The sequence below is a fragment of the Cutaneotrichosporon oleaginosum genome (assembly GCF_008065305.1).
Source record: "Cutaneotrichosporon oleaginosum strain ATCC 20508 chromosome Unknown ATCC20508_contig01, whole genome shotgun sequence".
NCBI classification, from domain to species: domain Eukaryota; kingdom Fungi; phylum Basidiomycota; class Tremellomycetes; order Trichosporonales; family Trichosporonaceae; genus Cutaneotrichosporon; species Cutaneotrichosporon oleaginosum.
In genome coordinates, this window is record NW_027072170.1 from 1,652,811 (window position 1) to 1,668,734 (window position 15,924).

At 62.8% G+C, this 15,924-nt stretch overlaps 8 protein-coding genes across 8 annotated transcripts; 5 read left to right on the forward strand and 3 right to left on the reverse strand.

The window, feature by feature from the left end:
* Window positions 1-615: 615 nt before the first annotated feature.
* On the forward strand, window positions 616-1,218 carry COLE_00674 (uncharacterized protein; the record flags this gene model as incomplete). The annotated part of the gene is made up of 1 exon (XM_018419493.2): window positions 616-1,218. One exon carries the CDS (start codon window positions 616-618, stop codon window positions 1,216-1,218), a length of 603 nt encoding a protein of 200 aa, XP_018282057.1.
* Window positions 1,219-1,814: 596 nt separating this feature from the next.
* COLE_00675 (uncharacterized protein) lies at window positions 1,815-3,244 on the forward strand (the record flags this gene model as incomplete). The annotated part of the gene is made up of 2 exons (XM_018420185.1): window positions 1,815-1,862; window positions 1,922-3,244. 2 exons carry the CDS (start codon window positions 1,815-1,817, stop codon window positions 3,242-3,244), a joined length of 1,371 nt encoding a protein of 456 aa, XP_018282056.1.
* Window positions 3,245-3,303: 59 nt separating this feature from the next.
* On the reverse strand, window positions 3,304-4,188 carry COLE_00676 (uncharacterized protein; the record flags this gene model as incomplete). The annotated part of the gene is made up of 1 exon (XM_018425123.1): window positions 3,304-4,188. One exon carries the CDS (start codon window positions 4,186-4,188, stop codon window positions 3,304-3,306), a length of 885 nt encoding a protein of 294 aa, XP_018282055.1.
* A 184-nt stretch (window positions 4,189-4,372) lies between these two features.
* COLE_00677 (uncharacterized protein) lies at window positions 4,373-5,593 on the reverse strand (the record flags this gene model as incomplete). The annotated part of the gene is made up of 6 exons (XM_018419492.2): window positions 4,373-4,674; window positions 4,711-4,852; window positions 4,888-5,045; window positions 5,077-5,305; window positions 5,371-5,500; window positions 5,532-5,593. The coding sequence occupies 6 exons, from the start codon at window positions 5,591-5,593 to the stop codon at window positions 4,373-4,375; spliced, it is 1,023 nt and encodes a 340-aa protein (XP_018282054.1).
* A 2,088-nt stretch (window positions 5,594-7,681) lies between these two features.
* Window positions 7,682-8,816, forward strand: COLE_00678 (uncharacterized protein; the record flags this gene model as incomplete). Its single annotated transcript, XM_018426358.2, has 5 exons — window positions 7,682-7,861; window positions 7,892-8,153; window positions 8,188-8,471; window positions 8,595-8,747; window positions 8,790-8,816. 5 exons carry the CDS (start codon window positions 7,682-7,684, stop codon window positions 8,814-8,816), a joined length of 906 nt encoding a protein of 301 aa, XP_018282052.1.
* Window positions 8,817-9,255: 439 nt separating this feature from the next.
* On the forward strand, window positions 9,256-10,488 carry COLE_00679 (uncharacterized protein; the record flags this gene model as incomplete). The annotated part of the gene is made up of 3 exons (XM_018422056.2): window positions 9,256-9,530; window positions 9,798-10,023; window positions 10,255-10,488. 3 exons carry the CDS (start codon window positions 9,256-9,258, stop codon window positions 10,486-10,488), a joined length of 735 nt encoding a protein of 244 aa, XP_018282051.1.
* A 73-nt stretch (window positions 10,489-10,561) lies between these two features.
* COLE_00680 (uncharacterized protein) lies at window positions 10,562-13,112 on the reverse strand (the record flags this gene model as incomplete). The annotated part of the gene is made up of 3 exons (XM_018422055.2): window positions 10,562-11,645; window positions 11,691-12,916; window positions 12,966-13,112. The coding sequence occupies 3 exons, from the start codon at window positions 13,110-13,112 to the stop codon at window positions 10,562-10,564; spliced, it is 2,457 nt and encodes an 818-aa protein (XP_018282050.1).
* A 1,869-nt stretch (window positions 13,113-14,981) lies between these two features.
* COLE_00681 (uncharacterized protein) lies at window positions 14,982-15,912 on the forward strand (the record flags this gene model as incomplete). The annotated part of the gene is made up of 4 exons (XM_018426199.1): window positions 14,982-15,227; window positions 15,269-15,381; window positions 15,414-15,680; window positions 15,717-15,912. 4 exons carry the CDS (start codon window positions 14,982-14,984, stop codon window positions 15,910-15,912), a joined length of 822 nt encoding a protein of 273 aa, XP_018282049.1.
* Window positions 15,913-15,924: the final 12 nt, after the last annotated feature.

Sequence of the window (15,924 nt, forward strand, 5' to 3'; positions counted from 1 at the left end):
GGCTGTCGCAGATGCAACCCAAGCACCAAAGCAACATTCTGAACGGCCTGGGCGCCGGTGTTCCTGTCAGCAATCCGGCCTTATCGATCGCCTGATAGCACAATTCTGTCAAAGCATCAGCAGGTAGGAACGCAACGAAATCATATATCCTGGGTCACCACAAAACGCACTCCACGGCATCGATCAGAAAAGCCCTAGAAGCCTAAGATCCGCGCAGCAAGGCCAGTTTCCAGTGTCAAATAATACTCGACCGCCCCGACAACGTCGCGAACCTAGGCCACTTCATGCACGAGGTCACTTGCTTCGAGATCACCTCTACCTGCGCTGACAAGGCTGTGGAGAGCGTACCTGGGACCATCCGTACTGGGCAAGTGCATCCAGGCTGCCGCCTTCAGGCCAGATGAGGCGCGGCGCCTGCCCAGTTGAATCGCGCCCGGTCAATCTCAGGAGCCAGGCTTTCTCAGAAACAAACAGGAGAGTGGATCTGCACTTTGCCGGACATTCGCATGTTACAGGGTGGCTAGGATAGGCGGTGCCACTTATTACAAACAGCCGTGCTGCCTTTGCATTATTATCTTGGCCGGCGTGCAATGACATTTGAAGGCGACAGCAGGCATGGCATCAGCAGTCGCGAGATGTAACCGAGATTGTGGCCCGGATCCATGTACCCGCCTCAGCCCCCCAGAGTGGCAAATGCACCCGCTGAGCCTGGCATATCTGGCCCTGGGTGGCAAATGCTTGATATCACGCCGCCACCGAGCGCCCAGCGCGTTTATAGTCGAATCAACAGCGTTCATCACCAGGTGCGTGCATCCGCAACGCACTCTCACGCGCGTTATCGACGTGGTCAGAGCGCAGGACGCCGGAGAGGATGAGCAGAGCGCGATTTCACTAACGACTGAGGTGGAGACGGAATTCGAAAATGCAGTCACCTTGGCGTCACCGCCAAGTGCCTCCACCGTACAACCACCCCGGCTGGCTCCGCACGCCTCCAGCTGCAGGGTGAGACGGGACGCCGACCATCTCCGATACTCACCCGCTCGATCGCGTCCATCCTCGTCGTGCTCCATCCTCTCCACTCGGTCTTCATCATCATTTATCTGCTCGGTTGCTCGTCTGCTAGCCTCGTGTTTTAATTCCCTCACGTCAAGCACTGTATCATACGTCTACAGCATCATATCGCCACGCCTGCGCCATTATATCGTCCACACACCTTAGAGCCCGCCAAGACCTAGATACGCAACCACATCTGCTCCGCAAACCTTGTTACCAACTGCGCGCAATCCTTCGCTCAAGCACCCACCGCCATCTCCATCAACTGGGACTCACACATTCACCGCAAGCCAGACGTCGCGCTCAACCCCCTCGCGCTGTCCTGGCCCATGTCCCCCATCCTGAAGCGCGACGTGGCCGAAACCGTGCGTCAGGCGCGCCGCCTCGCAGCAGCAGCAGGGCTCAAGGAGTACGACGAGTACGAGTACGAGCTGAACGCGACGGGCGCATCGCGTCCGTCCAACACGGACGAGTGGGATTGGGAAGAAAGAAATAGCGCCGACAAGCACGAGCGCCGTGCTTCCGTGTCGAGCGTCTCGCACGGGATCACATCCCCCGTCCTCTCACTCACCACTACAAGGCCGGACACGTCAATAGCACCACAAGACGACGCCATGCGGGAAGAAAGGGGACGCCGGGCCAGCCTGTCGTCTGCGCACCCGTTCGCAAGACCCAGCGCGAGCTTCGAGGCCGAGCGCGATAGCATTGAGATGGCCGAGATTGCCGAGGAGGGCCGTTTGCTCGGCGGTGACGACTTGGGAATGGATGGAATAGGCAAGTGGGCCGATCTGCGTGGGTTGTTGTTCTCGGTGAGTGGTCGTGTGACTGTCGCAGCTTTCCTTCCTCTCTGAGACCCAGCTTACCCCAGTCAACGCCCTCGCTGCTCTTCTCTCTTGTTGGCTTGGTCTTCTGCGGCCAGCTGCTGGAACATTGCGCGCGTTGGCGCGTGTTCCGTCGTGTTGACGAGCTCTTCATCCTCGTCCCCATGATAGGCAACCTCAAGGGCAACCTTGAGATGTGTCTATCTGCGCGGTTGGGCACCTCTGCGACTCTTGGCGAGCTCGACACCCGCCGCGTTCGACGCTCCCTCATCACCGCCAACCTCACTTTGTTGGGCCTGCAGGCACTCCTTATTTCGTCACTCGCAGCCCTGCTCTCCTTCCTCCTGGGTCTTGTCACGACTCATCGTCTCGGTGATGTGCCAGCCAACGGCGCCCCGGTACCCGGCACCGTCGCCGACCCGAGCATCGATGACCCTTGGCGGGAGGGATACACGCGGCCCGGGCCAGCGCAGCTCGTCATGGTTCTCGCGACGGGCATGGCGGCTGCAGGCATCTCTGCACTCGTCCTAGGCTGCTTCATGTGCGCGCTGATCGTCCTATGCCGCTGGGTCAACGTGGACCCGGACAACATCACCCCACCCATCGCTGCCTGCCTCGGGGACCTCCTCACCCTCTTCATTCTCGCGCTGGCTGGCACGCTGCTCGTCGGCGCGATGGACACGCCCGTGCCCCTGATCAGCGTGATCATCATGGGCATCGCCGCGCTGTGGTTCACTCGCCGCGTCATGCGCGACACGTGGGTCAAGGACATAGCGCGCGGCTCCTGGATCCCGCTTATCAGCGCCATGCTTATCTCGAGCGGCACGGGCATGGTCCTCGAGTCCGGCGTGGGCAAGTACCGTGGCTTTGCTCTGCTCGCCATCTCCATGACGGGCCTAACGGGCGCAATCGGGGCGATCCACGCGAATCGCCTGAGCACGCAGCTGCACAGACGTCTGCACCCCGGCTCGGGGGGCGGGGGTGGGCACTCGCAGCGGAGCCACACGGGCGTCGTGGGTCGCCTGCAGGCGGCTTACGACGGGCTCACGCCCACGCAGAGTATCGCCGTGCTCTTCGTGCTCTCCTTCCCATGCCAGGGCGCGTTCCTGCTCTTCGTAAACGCAACAGGCTGGATCGATGTCCACCTCGGCTGGGTGGGGTGGGTCGCGTACGCGCTCGGCGTGGCCTTCTCCCTCATCTGCGCACAGCTGTTCACCCTGTTCTGCTGGCACCGCAACCTAGATCCGGATAGCTATACGCTGCCGATCCACAGCGCCATCGTCGACTTCGTCGCGCAGCTCCTGCTGATGGTCGCTTACGAGGTGTGCAGAAGCCTCGGCGGCGACGTCATGGCCCCGCTGGCGCGCTAAAATTACACTAGAGTCCGAGCATTGTATAGTAGTGTACACTATATGCATGGCAGTAGAGCCTAGGTGCCGGAGGCACCGAATGACATGGCCGCGCGCACCTCCTTTGTCTCCGCGCTGGATGCGGCCGCAACGAGCGCCAGCACGATGCCGGCGTCGAGGCCCGTGACGGTCCACGCGATGTCTGCCCGGAAGTGGCGGAAGAGCTTGTCGCCGACGACGCGCACCGCCTCGCCCGGCGCAACGTCGAGGTCGACCCGCACACGCCTCACGCTAAGGGGATATACGAGGGGGCGGGCGCGCTCGCCCGCCCAGTCCTGCCTTTCCACCCGCAGTTGAATCCGCAGATCCTCCACGCCGGGCGGGAGCAGCGTGCCGGTGCCAACCCAGGCGCGGTCGCAGCGCGTGTCCGCACGTATTTCCGCACATACTTCGACGCAGCGCGCCGTGAAGGGGTGCAGGGAGGGGTAGGCTCCAGTGGGGGCAGGGAGGAGACGGAGGCGTGGCACGGCGCGCGCGAACACGCTCGAGAGCGCGCCGAACGGCAGCGTCCGGTTGCCGTACCATATGTCCCCACGGATGCTGACTGTGTGCGTGTACGCGAGGGTGGATTCGAGCCAGGAGACGTCGCCCGGCGCCAGGCGGAACAGCATGCCGGAGAACGACCGTTGTAGGAGCAACGCGGGATCGACAATTTGCGCGGCGACGCGGCGGGCGTGCGAAGTCGGAAGGCGGAGTGGGGTGGAGGAGGGAGAGGAGACGTGCCACTCCAGCCACCGTCCGGCCTCAGGCTGCGACACGATCAGGTGGTTACATAGGCTGCGGTCGATGGTGCGTTTGAGAGCGCGATTCAGGTGGCGGAGGGGGAGAAGGGCGTGAGTGTCGGACAAAGCAATGATCCGCTCAACTATGTGTGGGTGAGCCGAGTAGTCTAGTGGAGAGAGCATGTCAGTGCGGGGGAAAGAGATGTCAAGCATCGCAGCATATATCATTCCGATGATCGCTATCAAAGATGCTGCGTCGGAACAAGCGACCGAACTGTCACCCGATTGCGCCGGCCGATTAGTAGCCGAACAGGAAATCTCGGCATCCTCTCACAATACACACCAGCGTGTATTCATAGAACTCTAATCACATCCGCGACTTTGTGTGCTCGAGGAAATCTTGGATGGAACGCATCGACTGCGCCAGCATCTCGTCCTTGCCCTGGAACCGGATGCCCAAGATCTTCTCAGCCTTGGCCGTGTCAAAGCGCGTCGCCTCCGTCTCGAGGCCGGCGCGATATGCGGGGCCGGGGTTGCCGGGCGTGAGGTCCTTGCCGAGGCCGGCGGCGGCGAGTGCATAGTCGTTGCCGTACACGGCCTCCGAGGTGACGAGGAAGCGCTCGCCGCCCGCCGCTTCGGTCGTGAGTGCGCGCACGACGGCGTCCGCCACTGTTGTTAGCCCGGCTGAGCTGAGAAGGGACGCACCGTCTGTAGCAGAGACGCCGGGGAGCGCCTGCGCGCGCAGCTCGTCGTCAGTGTGCTTCGCGGTCATCCACGGGATGAGGACGCCGTTGGAGCCCTCCAGCCGTCCTTGGCTTGCCGCGTAGCCGAGTGGCTCGCCGTAGACCTTGCGTGAGCGCTAGAAAAGAAGGGGGGACATACGAGGGCACAGTTGAGCGCGACGCCGTCAAAGTTGCGCTTCTCTTTGAAGCAGTCCCAGAACACACGCTCGGCGACCGCCTTGCTCGCGACGTACTTGAGGAAAGGGGGCGCGGCCGCGCCGAGCTTCTCGCACAGCGCAGGCGCCTCGTCGTTCCAGTCTGTATCAGCGCGGCCGAGGGGGGAGCTCACCTGCCTCACTGAGGACGCCGCCGCCCTTGATAAAGGAGGTGCTGACGGCCGCGATGGAAGAGATCTGCACGACGCGCTTCACGTCCTTCACGGAGGACATGAGCTCGGTGACGTTCTTGACGGCTGGCTCGATGACAAGGTTTGGGTGTCCAGTGTTCTGGGTGTCGAGCGGCGAGGCGGCGTGCACTACGCCGGCTACGCCGACGACGGCTGCGTCGTATGCGCCGGGCTGGGGTTAGATGGTGGTGACATGAGGAGGGGGAGGAGGGGTCCGTTGTGCTATGTTCCACCTACCGCTGCTCCGTCGGGCACGATGGCCACCTCGATCCCCTTGAATGCCGACGTAAGATACGCGGCCTTGGTGTCGTCGCGCGCGGTCGCGCGCACCCTAAACCCTGCGGCGAGGAGGGCGCGGACGATGTGCCTGCATCAGCTACATGGCGGAGGAGACGTACCCGCCCAAGAAGCCGGAGGCGCCGGTGACAAGGATGAGTGCTGGCGGCTGGACGGCTGGCATGTTGATGTTGGTCGGAGATGTGAAGGTGAGGATGACAGCACAGGCGGATTAAGTATGCATGTTGACAAGTGCAAGTGATAAGCGAGAAACGTCACCTCGGCCTCATCCGCCGGCCGAGGTCGCCGGCAGGCCCGGCACGCCAAGCCGTCGGGCGTACTTGTGATGGCGACCAACGTCGAGGAGCGAAGTGATGCGGGACGATGCGGCGAGGGCTGACAAATGCATGGACCGTCGGGCATCGCCATTATCACCCTCGTCAGCGTCGGTGCGGACAGTCGTCTGGCTCTTGCAATGTCGACGTCGAGAGCCTTTTGGTAGCCGGAAATCTCGGCATCCATTCTTCGACTACGGGATCTACCCAGTTCCATCGTTTACATCCCTACTTGGTCAGGAAAGGCTTGATGGCACGCATCGCGTCCGCCAGCACAACGTCCTTGTGCTTGTACGTGATGCCGAGCACGCGCTGAGCCTTGCCCGTGTCGCACGTGACGGCCTGCTCGCCCAGCCCGGTGCGGTACGCGTCGTCGGTGTGGCCGGGCGTGAGGTTGGGGTTGTCGAGTACCGCCGCGGCCTGCGTCAGCACGCTCGCGCAAAACGCACAATCGCATAGTCGTTGAAGTACACGGGCCCCGAGGAGACAAGGAAGCGCCCGCTCGCCTCGGGCACCGTGAGGGCGCGCACGACGGTGGCTGCGACCTCATCAGCGCCGACGCACGGCGCCGTCTGTGCGCGCAGCTCGGCCTCGGTGTGCGTGCTCGTCATGTAGGGCAGGAGGAGGGCTGTGTGAGCACTCCAAGAGGGGGACGTACCGTTCGAGCCCTCGAGGCGGCCCTTGCTCGCCGCATAGCCGAGCGGCTCGCCGAAAATCTGGTCAGCGTGTACGTGACAAAGCTCACAAGTGCGCAATCGAGGGCGATGCCGTCGAACGCACGCGGCTTCTCGAAAAACTGCCAGAACGCGCGCTCCGCCACAGCCTTGCTCGCGATATACTTGATGAACGGATGGGTGGCGGCGCCCTGCGCCGCGCAGATCGCCGGCGCCTCGTCGTTCCACGCTCCCGTCAGCCGTGCTGCGTCCCGACTCACCGTCCTCCGTGAGCGTAACGCGGCCCTCGGCCCAGTTCGAGTTGGTCACGGCCGCAAGGGAGCTGGTTTAGCACATCCGGAAGGGGCGTACCTAATCTGCACGACGCGCTGTACCGTCGACGTGGCGCAGGACGCAAGGAGGCTGATTGTGCCGTTCTTGGCGGGGAGGATGACGAGGTCCGGGTCGCCCGTGTTCGTGACGTCGAGGGGCGAGGCGGCGTGCACGACGCCAGCGACGCCCTTGACGGCCACATCGTATGCGCCCGGCTACAGTCAGTGGGTACGAAAAGGGGCTTACGGCCGCGCCGTCGGGCACGATGGCGACGTCGATGCCGAACGTGTTGGTCAGGTACGCGGCCTTGACTTCGTCACGGGCGGTGCCGCGCACAGTGAAGCCGGCCGCGAGAAGCGCCTTGATGATGTGTCTTTGTTAGCTCGCTCACGGGGCACGTACGGGCCCAGGAAGCCCGAAGCGCCGGTGACGAGGATGAGGGCGGGAGGTGTGAGGGCGGGCATGTTAGTGATTGGAGAGGACGAGAGTAGGGAGGTTTCAAGAGATTGGGAGTATATGTATGCATGCGAGCAAGACGGTGTGAACATCAGCCGCCGAAGAGTCAGTTTCATCGACGCCTCCCCGAGGCAGACGCCAGCCCGAGGCACACGGCGATTGTCTTGTCGAGGGTCGGGGTAGATCATGCGTCGGTGGGAACAGCCAAGCGTGCATCAGACTTGGAACGCAACGCAACGCCGCTTAGGCCGCGATGGACGGTATGGAAGCAGTGACATAACTCGCCGGAGCCATATTGTGTGTGGTATGAGCGCCAGCGGCATGCAGTGGCATGCATGTCATGTGGCGTCGTCGTCTGGTCGCCTTGGCGATGCGGCCGCAACGCAACTTGTAGAAGCAGGAGGCGAGTGATCATGCGCCCGCGCACCGCACGCCCCCCGCGCAGCCGCGAAGCACTGAGGTCTGCGCTCGCCGCTTTGGCTTCGCACACTCACCATGCCCGCGCTCGACCCCGGCGACCTCGTGCTGCTGACGGACGCCTCCGGCGTCACTGGCGCACACATTGTCTCTGCCCTCGCCTCGTACGGCTTCCGCGTGCGTGTTGCCAGCGCGTCTCCTGACATTCCCGACCTGCCTTCCAGCGTGGAAGTCGCCCCCGTCGGCGACTGGACGGTTGTGCGTCTCCCTTCATCCTAGCTAACCTAGGCGGGCGCGTATCGCGCGGCCACGACCGACGTGGACGGCATCGTCCTGCCGCTCGGCGCCACGGCCTTCGCCGAGAGCCAGGTACGCGCGCTCCTCTCGACGCTGCCTGCGCGACTGAAGCGTATCGTGGCAATTTCGTCGACAGGCGCCATCTCCACCGCGGCGGGCACACACTCGTCCGACGAGTGGAACACGGCGGCGCTTGAGGTGCACGAGTGGAACGAGGCGCTCAAGGGGGTAGACACGCAGATCGCGCAGCTCGGTGGGTGTCGCGAGGTCGGTGCTGACGTGCGCAGCGGCGGTGACGCGCGCCGAGCACGTGTTCTGGGACCACTTTCGTGAACGGCGCCGGTACGATCCCGTCTCGTTGGCGACAGGCGAGCCGCTCGGCCCCGGGCTGCCCGGCGAGCTCGAGCGGTGGATGCGCCCCTGTCCGGAGGATATCGAGACGCCTTACGGTAACGTGCTGGATGTCCGTGACCTCGCGGCGTATGTTGTGCGGGCGCTTGCAATCGAAGAGGCGGGCGGGGAGCGTGTGGTGCTCTCCGCCGGGCCGCTGTTTGGCAACGACATGGCTCTAGTGAGTTGTGAGACTGAATGGGTGCAGGCGCGACGTCAGTATGTGAGAGAAGCTGGCTGGGGTGAGGGGAGGAATGAGGGCGGGTCAGAACGGCGTGGACAGACAGTCATCGATTGACACCAGGCCGTTCACCGCTTTCTCAAGCATCCATCGCTGCAGCGCGGCAACCCCGACCCGGACTACCGCGCGGCGCTGGCTGAGCGTGCATGCGCTTTCGAGTGTCGCAACGTGCTCCGCCGCGATATGCGCTCGCTGGACGTGACCCTCGCGGACGCGGTACGCAGCATTATCCAGCGACAGCATCATGCGAAACGGCAGCAGCGCGCGATGACAGTGGGGTGGTAAGGGGGTGGGGCGGGGAGGAGGGGAGGAGGGGAGGAGAGTGGTGTTCCTAGTGAGCGGATATGAGCGATGAGCGATGAGCGATGGAGAAGTGCAGGTTGGCTCGGAGAGACTCCCCCAGACGTTGCGACGCGCCTGTTCTTGTCTTGTGGGGAGGAGGGGGAAAGAGAGGTTGTGGGGCTCACTCATTTTGTAATGGCATTTGAACGGCATTTGACGGAAGGCCTCGGACCTGATCGCCCGACCGCCCGAACCGAACCGCCGGCGGCTCGGTGAGCATTTTCTCCCGCCCAGGCCGTCGTCGCAACTTGCCACCCATCTGATCCATCTCGACATCATCTCCATATCATCTCCGTATCATCTTCATACATATCTTGCTCCCCTCCCTCCCCTCCTTACTCTCCTCCCCCCCCCCCCCAATCCACATCCCCTTCCGAGCATTATGAAGCCGACGTTCCTCGCCCGCGCCGGGCCATCCCTCACCCGCCCGCTCCGCCCAGCACTCCGTCCCCTCCTCCCCGCCATCTCTGCCGCCCCCGCATCCTCCGCTATCAGCCCCGTGATCCGACCACGGACACAGCCCGTGCAGCAGGCGCAGGCGCAGGCGCGCACCTTCTTCTCCCTCCCGGACATTACCAAGCTGGCCAACCTTGTGCCGGGGGCCGAGATCGAGACCTCGGGCGACGACCAGCGGTTCCATGCGCGCAAGATCCTCCCGTGAGTCAGCGTGCCGTGAGAGGGAGTGTGGCGGTTGGGAGGAGGATAGCATTGAGTGGCGATAGTAGTGTCAAGCATCGTATGCCCGAGGTAGGCATACGTTGCCATTGACTTGCCCGTGTCGATCACGCTCGCGATCGCCGCATTGCTCTCGCAGGCAAGCCTTTCCCTCTACCGCTCTACTCCTTCCTGTCGTCTCTCCCTTTTCGCAACAGCCACCCCCTTTACCCGCGTTCCGCACACGCTCCGTTCATCCGCTGACCCCAGTTACTCCCCGGCGCAGCTGTATGAGCTCGTTTCCGACGTGCCTGCCTACGTCGACTTCATCCCCTTCTGCACCGCGTCCACCGTCCTCGACGCCCAGGGATATCCGACATCATGGAAGCCCGGACCTGAGCCGTTTGTTGTCGACGCCGAGCTGGCCGTCGGGTTCGGCGGGCTCGAGGAGAGATATGTCTCGCGCGTGGTGGGGACACCATTTGAGAGTGTTTCGGTGAGTGTGCCTGAACCCGAGGAGAGCGAGAGCAGCGAGCGTCACAGCGCAGCGGCAGAGCGCACTGAGGACCGGTCGAGGCGATGAGCTGGAGACGGCAGAGAGGGTGGCCACGGCTACCCCACCAGTCGCAGTGACCGCGGCACTGTCAGCCGAGTGGGGTATGATCGTAATGTTGTGGGCATGCCTTTACCGACCTGCACATTCCCCTCGGCCTCCCGCTGACTGCAGGCAACGGCATCCAAGCGCACCCCGCTTTTCAAGAACCTCGTGACGACCTGGTCTTTCGCGCCAGCCGGCGCCGGCGGCCCCACCGCCTCTTCCACCCTCCTCACCATCGACCTGACCTTCTCCTTCGCCAACCCGCTGCACCGCATCGCGAGCCAGGCCGTCCTCCCCAAGGTGGCAGACAAGATGGTCGAGGCGTTCGAGACGCGCGCAGGCGAGGTGTACGGCACCAGGTGATAGTGTATTATTCAAAAAGGGCTTGCGGGTACGCATATGCATACGTTGTTACTACATGGCCAAGACGCTACAACTACTCGTCGACCTTGCCCTTCTTCCCAAAGCCCATCTTCCAGCCAGAGCTCGTCGTGCGCGACAGTTTGCCGAGACCGGTACGGTCGCTCAGCTTGCGGCCCAGAGACGTGCCGCCGCCGTACCCATTCGATGTCGACATGCCGCTCACGCGATCTGCGCGCGCTGACGACGCGTTGCGCCCCAGGTTGCTGTGGCTTGGCATGGCCGACGGGGGCGCGCTGGCGGGGCCGGGCGGAGAAGAGCGGCCTGTCCCGGACGACGGGGCAGCGCTCGTCGCTGACTGAGATGACATCATCGACGAGCTCAGGTCGTGGTTGTGATGCGCAGCATGCTCGACAGCATTGTCGTGGTGCATGCTGCTCGTGCTCGTGCTGTCCGTCCCGAGCGTGCCGAGCGTCGTGGCTGTGCCTTGCCGCTGCAGCGGCTGGCGGTGGGCCGGGTCGTCCTTGCGTTTGAGAATGGACCAGCGGTTCGCCTTGTCGCCCGCCGGGCGCGACATCGACGGCTCTCTGCGTCGCGCAGGCGAATTGTGCTCCATGAACGCCGAGGCAAGGAAGTTTGTCGAAGACGACGGCTCCCTCCGCATGCTCCCGTTCGGCGTGCCAGACGACGACGGGTTGGAGGGCGTCGACGGGTGCGACGAGGCAGGGGCAGCCGCGGCAACCTGCACGGTGGGCACAGCCACCGGCACAACAGGGGCCGCGGGCATCGCTGGGGTAGTGGGCGCCGCCGGCGAGGGCAGGTGAACTGAGGCAGCGTTCGCAGCCGGGCTCGCGGGCGCGGTAGCCACCGGCGTAGCTGAGACCTCAGCGACGGGGGCCAGCACCTTCTTCGCTTCTTCGACGAGTTGCATGGGCAACTGTGGGCGGACCTTTGGTTGAGGAAGCTTCTTGAGGCCCAGGGACAAGAGGTCGAGCTCAGCCGCTTGGTAGAAGAGCACGTAACCTGCTCCGGTGATGTTGTCACCGAAGTAGTTGGCGAGGTCGTCCACACTGATAGGCTCGATGTTTTCGTCGTCGCACATGACCCACCCGCCATCCTCGGACCGGACAACAGTCACGTAGTGGCCGTGAGTGGGGCCGCTAACCCGTCAGCGTTCATTCCTGGGGTCTGCACCACAGACGTACTTTCCAATGTGGACAACAACCGCGAAGAGCTCATACAGCCTCTCGGCCTTTTCCGTGTCCTCGGTTGTGCACGGCACTCGCAGGGACAGAGGGAAGGTGACTCGGTAGAAGAGCTTGTGCAACCGACCCATGTCGTCCTGGCGGAACCGCTTAAGGTGCAGGCCGAGGATGTTGGGCAAGCTCTTGATGCGCATGCGTCGCTCAGCCTCCACGAGACCGCAACAGGTCTCGCAGTAGAACTTGTTTGTGCTGCAGAGCATTTCCGAGTGCGAAAACTGGCGCAGACATGCTGTGAGCGACGAGTGCTGCTCAATGTCGATTGAGAGATCGAGGAACGATTCCTCGCGCGAACTGGTCGTCTCGCAATTGAGACACCGCGTCTCGTTGACGAGGACGCCGTGGAACAACGAGTGGATGAAAGTCATACCGCGCTCTTTGAAGTTGGTGACTTCTTGCCCACGCTCCTTGAGCTCCGAGTCAAGACGCTCCACCTCTTCGGCCAGCTGATTCAGCACGAAACCCAGGAACTCGTGGGCGTCCTGCTGCTGCTGCCCGCCGAACATGTTGTTATGCCGACGCGCGGTTCGCAACACATCCTCGGGTCGGACAACACCCCGGCCTAGAGTGCCCGCATGGTACGGTCCTCCACCGCGAGCACAAGAAGGAGGCGGCAATGATGCCAAGAGCGAGGGGCCCATGGGCTGACCATTCGGGCCGAGTTGTACTACAGTCGTCGCTGAGTTTGGTGAAGCGGCTCCGGCGGGTGAAGGCGATGCGCCGTTCGGCTGCGACGGGGGAGCAGTCTTCGGAACCGCTGGGTGATGCGGGAGGGATGTGCTCATGTGATGGAAGAGCGTCTGAATGGTCGCCAGAAGGGTCATTTCTGGGAAGGACGGGTCCGCCGGAAGGATGATGGGAGGTGGAAGCTGCTGCGGAGGCTGGGCAGGCGCCGGGACAGCTTTCGGTGGCTGCGCCTTGTCTTTAGACTTGCCAAGGCCGAGGAGACCTCCGCGCTTCTCCTTCGCAGAAGGGTTGGCAGTGGGCGACTCCATTGGGTTAGGCTTGGCTACGTCTGGGCTGGGGGAAGGGATGGGCTCGGTAGCTATTGCGCCGCCGAGAGCATTATACGGTTTAGCGACGTCGGGGTAGGATTCGATGAAGGCGCGGAATGGCTCTGACGCGTAGAGCGCCTGGAGGATCGAGTTGCAGTAACATGTGTTACCGAACTTGCGAGTCAGCGAGGTGGTGGGCGGGGGAAAAGGTGGACAAACTCACGTTCTCGAGGCCCCAGAGACTTTCGTCGAGAGCGCGCTCCTTGCCCTTAGGCTCGGGAGGAGGGGATTCTGGAGGGGCTGGCGCAGTGGTACCGTTGGCACCTGCGGCGTTGCCACCGCCGATGCCGAAGCGGCGCCACTTGTCCATGACTTGAGAGTGGTGATTGCCTAGAGATGGGTGGAGGAAAGTCGACAAGGATGTGGTATGTGTGGGTGCGATGGAGCCCTGGCGCGGGCCAAGTCGCGTGGATTGCGGGTAGAGTCAGGCGCTAGGCGGGGTCCAGGCGACAGTAGCGGAGGGTGGAAGAGAGAGCGACGGAGAGAGTCGTGGGTGTGGGGAGGGGCGTGGAAGTGGTGTGTGATGGGAGGATTGGGAGATGGAGGATGAGGAGGAAAGAGGATGAGTGATGATCAAGGAGAGATGAGCGATGGAGCGTGGTGGGGAAGAGGGAGGGAAGGGTGTGCAATGTGTGCGATGCGATGTGGGCGATGTGCGAGGGGGTACTACTATTAGGAACTATTAGGAACTATTAGGAACACGCAGGAACCTCAACAGGTACTGCGTGGGGGGTGCATGTATTTAGCGCCGCTGTCCAGGGTGGTACTAATCCTCCTGCCTCCTGCCGCTGCCGCCGCCGCCGCCGCCGCCGCCGCACGCGCCCTCAAGCGATGCCCTCTCTCCCTCATCGTCTGACATTCATGCACTCGCGCCACTCACTCGACGGCTCAACGGGCGCCGGAGGGCGGGGACCGGCCAAACTGCTGCCTCCGACGACAAGGGAGATATGCCTCTCCGCGAGCCAAGCGACGTTATGCACAGACCACAGGTCCCAAGTTCAAGCTTTCAAGCACGGTCCGAGATGATGGCAGGGAAGTGGAATTTGGGGGGAGAAGCAAAGGTGACACTGACGGCGTGGCGGCGTACGCGGCGTCTTCCATCTCTTCGTCAGCTCGTCAGCATTGTCAGCATCGTCTATCTGCGGCGCCTCATCGTACCTCAATCTATGGAGTGGGGAGGATGATATACAGATATGTGAGCCCGACTTGGAATCAGATGTCATGCATTGGCGCCGGCGTTGGAGCTGGGGTAATGTCTCACGACCACACGCGGGGAACGGGAGTGGGGGTGGGGTGGGCGTGGGGAGGGCCCACGGATGGCGATATGGCGAATGGCGGATGCCTGGCGGAGCGTCAACAGACGTCACCCGGCCAAACGGCCCGACAGCTGTCGCATCAGCCCGTGGCCCGCAGCACCTTTTGCCGCTTGTGCGGCCCATCTTTGCGCCGCCTACATAACTTGGGACCAAACTGCCAAGCGAACGCATACGCAGCTATATGCGGCAGTTTGATCAGCTTACGAAGCGTCGAGAACAGAAGCGAGCCCGCCGCCGCCGCCACCCACCGCAGCCACTGCCATCTGTCATCGGTGATCTGAGGTGGTGCGCTCCAACGCTATGCGATTCGCTCAAGGGCTCGAGGGCCACAAGTCTCGGCCGCCATATCCTGGGTGTAATTTGGCGATCTCGGAGATCGCCCGCACGTTCCAGCCTCGCCTACTATTTCATCGGAGATTGATATTAGCTACAGGCTGTCTCGCCCTATTCACACCATATGGATCTAATGGAGCTGGGTCATCCTCGGGTGCCTGCCTGCATGCACGAGGTTCCGAGCTGCAAACGGGCTCCTCGGGCACGCCGTTGCACATCCGCTCATGCCGCTCATCTCCACTAACGCCCCCTTCGCGCCCACCCGGCATCACACGGCTGCACGGCTGTACGGCTTATCTCTCCTTGCGTACTCCTCAATCTGCACATGCATCAACGTATGCCTCCCCCACTTGCATGCCTCCACGACGCGTGTACACCAGGCCCAGTCTCTTGGCCTCGTGGAGCGACCCCAAGAGTCCACTAGCTCGGGATAGTGTCACTAGCGCGCGAGATGCATATTCCTCCCCATCGCCATCGCTCTTGCCCACCATTCTCATTCCGCAAATAGCCGTCACACCCGCTCTTACGTCATGCCACGAGAGTGCGGAACCAAATCCGAGGCCGCAGATGACGTGTGTCGCCTGACAAGTTGTTGGCAGGAGATGTTTGGCTCGGCTTGGCGGACGGCCTTCTCTGTGTCTTCATCTTCAGTCCACAGCGTGATGGCAGCACTCCTCCGCTCGTGGATCGAATCCACAATCATCAATCACGACGCGCAGTACGGCGCCGACCTTGGCCCATTCCTAACCACCCCCGTCCTCTGCCAGCTCATCAAGGTGCGTCGAGCCATGCGAGCCACCGTTCCCCCTGACAGCAGTTCACGACCCTCCGCGGCTCGCAGGCCGATGGGCAGATTACGGCCGTCATCTCAGACCAGACGCATCGCGTTAACGTAGCATTCGACCAGCACGCCGCCGACTCGTACGAATTGTGAGCCATCGCGCGGCGCCGCTGATCCCCAGGTCTAAAGCTGGCGAGGAGCCAGAACGCTTAACGAGCTTACTCCGCTCCGTCCTTCGACTGAGACAATACTCGATCACCCTCCTTCCCCCATCGTATCGTAACAAGCACCAAATTCCCCGCGTCCTCATCGTCGTACACCGTTGGGAAGTCGTTACGGGCGACCGACAGGATCCAATATACTTCCCCGACGCGAAGCACCTCGGGCGAGGCCAAACCACACAAGACGAGGCCGTCAATCGCGTGCTGCAGAAGTGGTGGCTGGGAAAGTGAGCTCGCGTGGGCGGGACAGCAGCTGAATCCAGCTCGCAGAAGATACAGCCGTCCCCCATATCCGTTGAGAGAGACCCAGACGACCCAGGAGGGAAGGTCGTAGTTGAGCAGAGGATGACGGTCGCAAACGCATCCGCTGGGCCATCTCGGCCGCGCCAAGTAAGACTGCCTCTGGCCAAGCTTACATCAGAGCTCAGCCAAGCCCTCCGACTTGTTGGGGGGCATTGAGCGAGACACGCT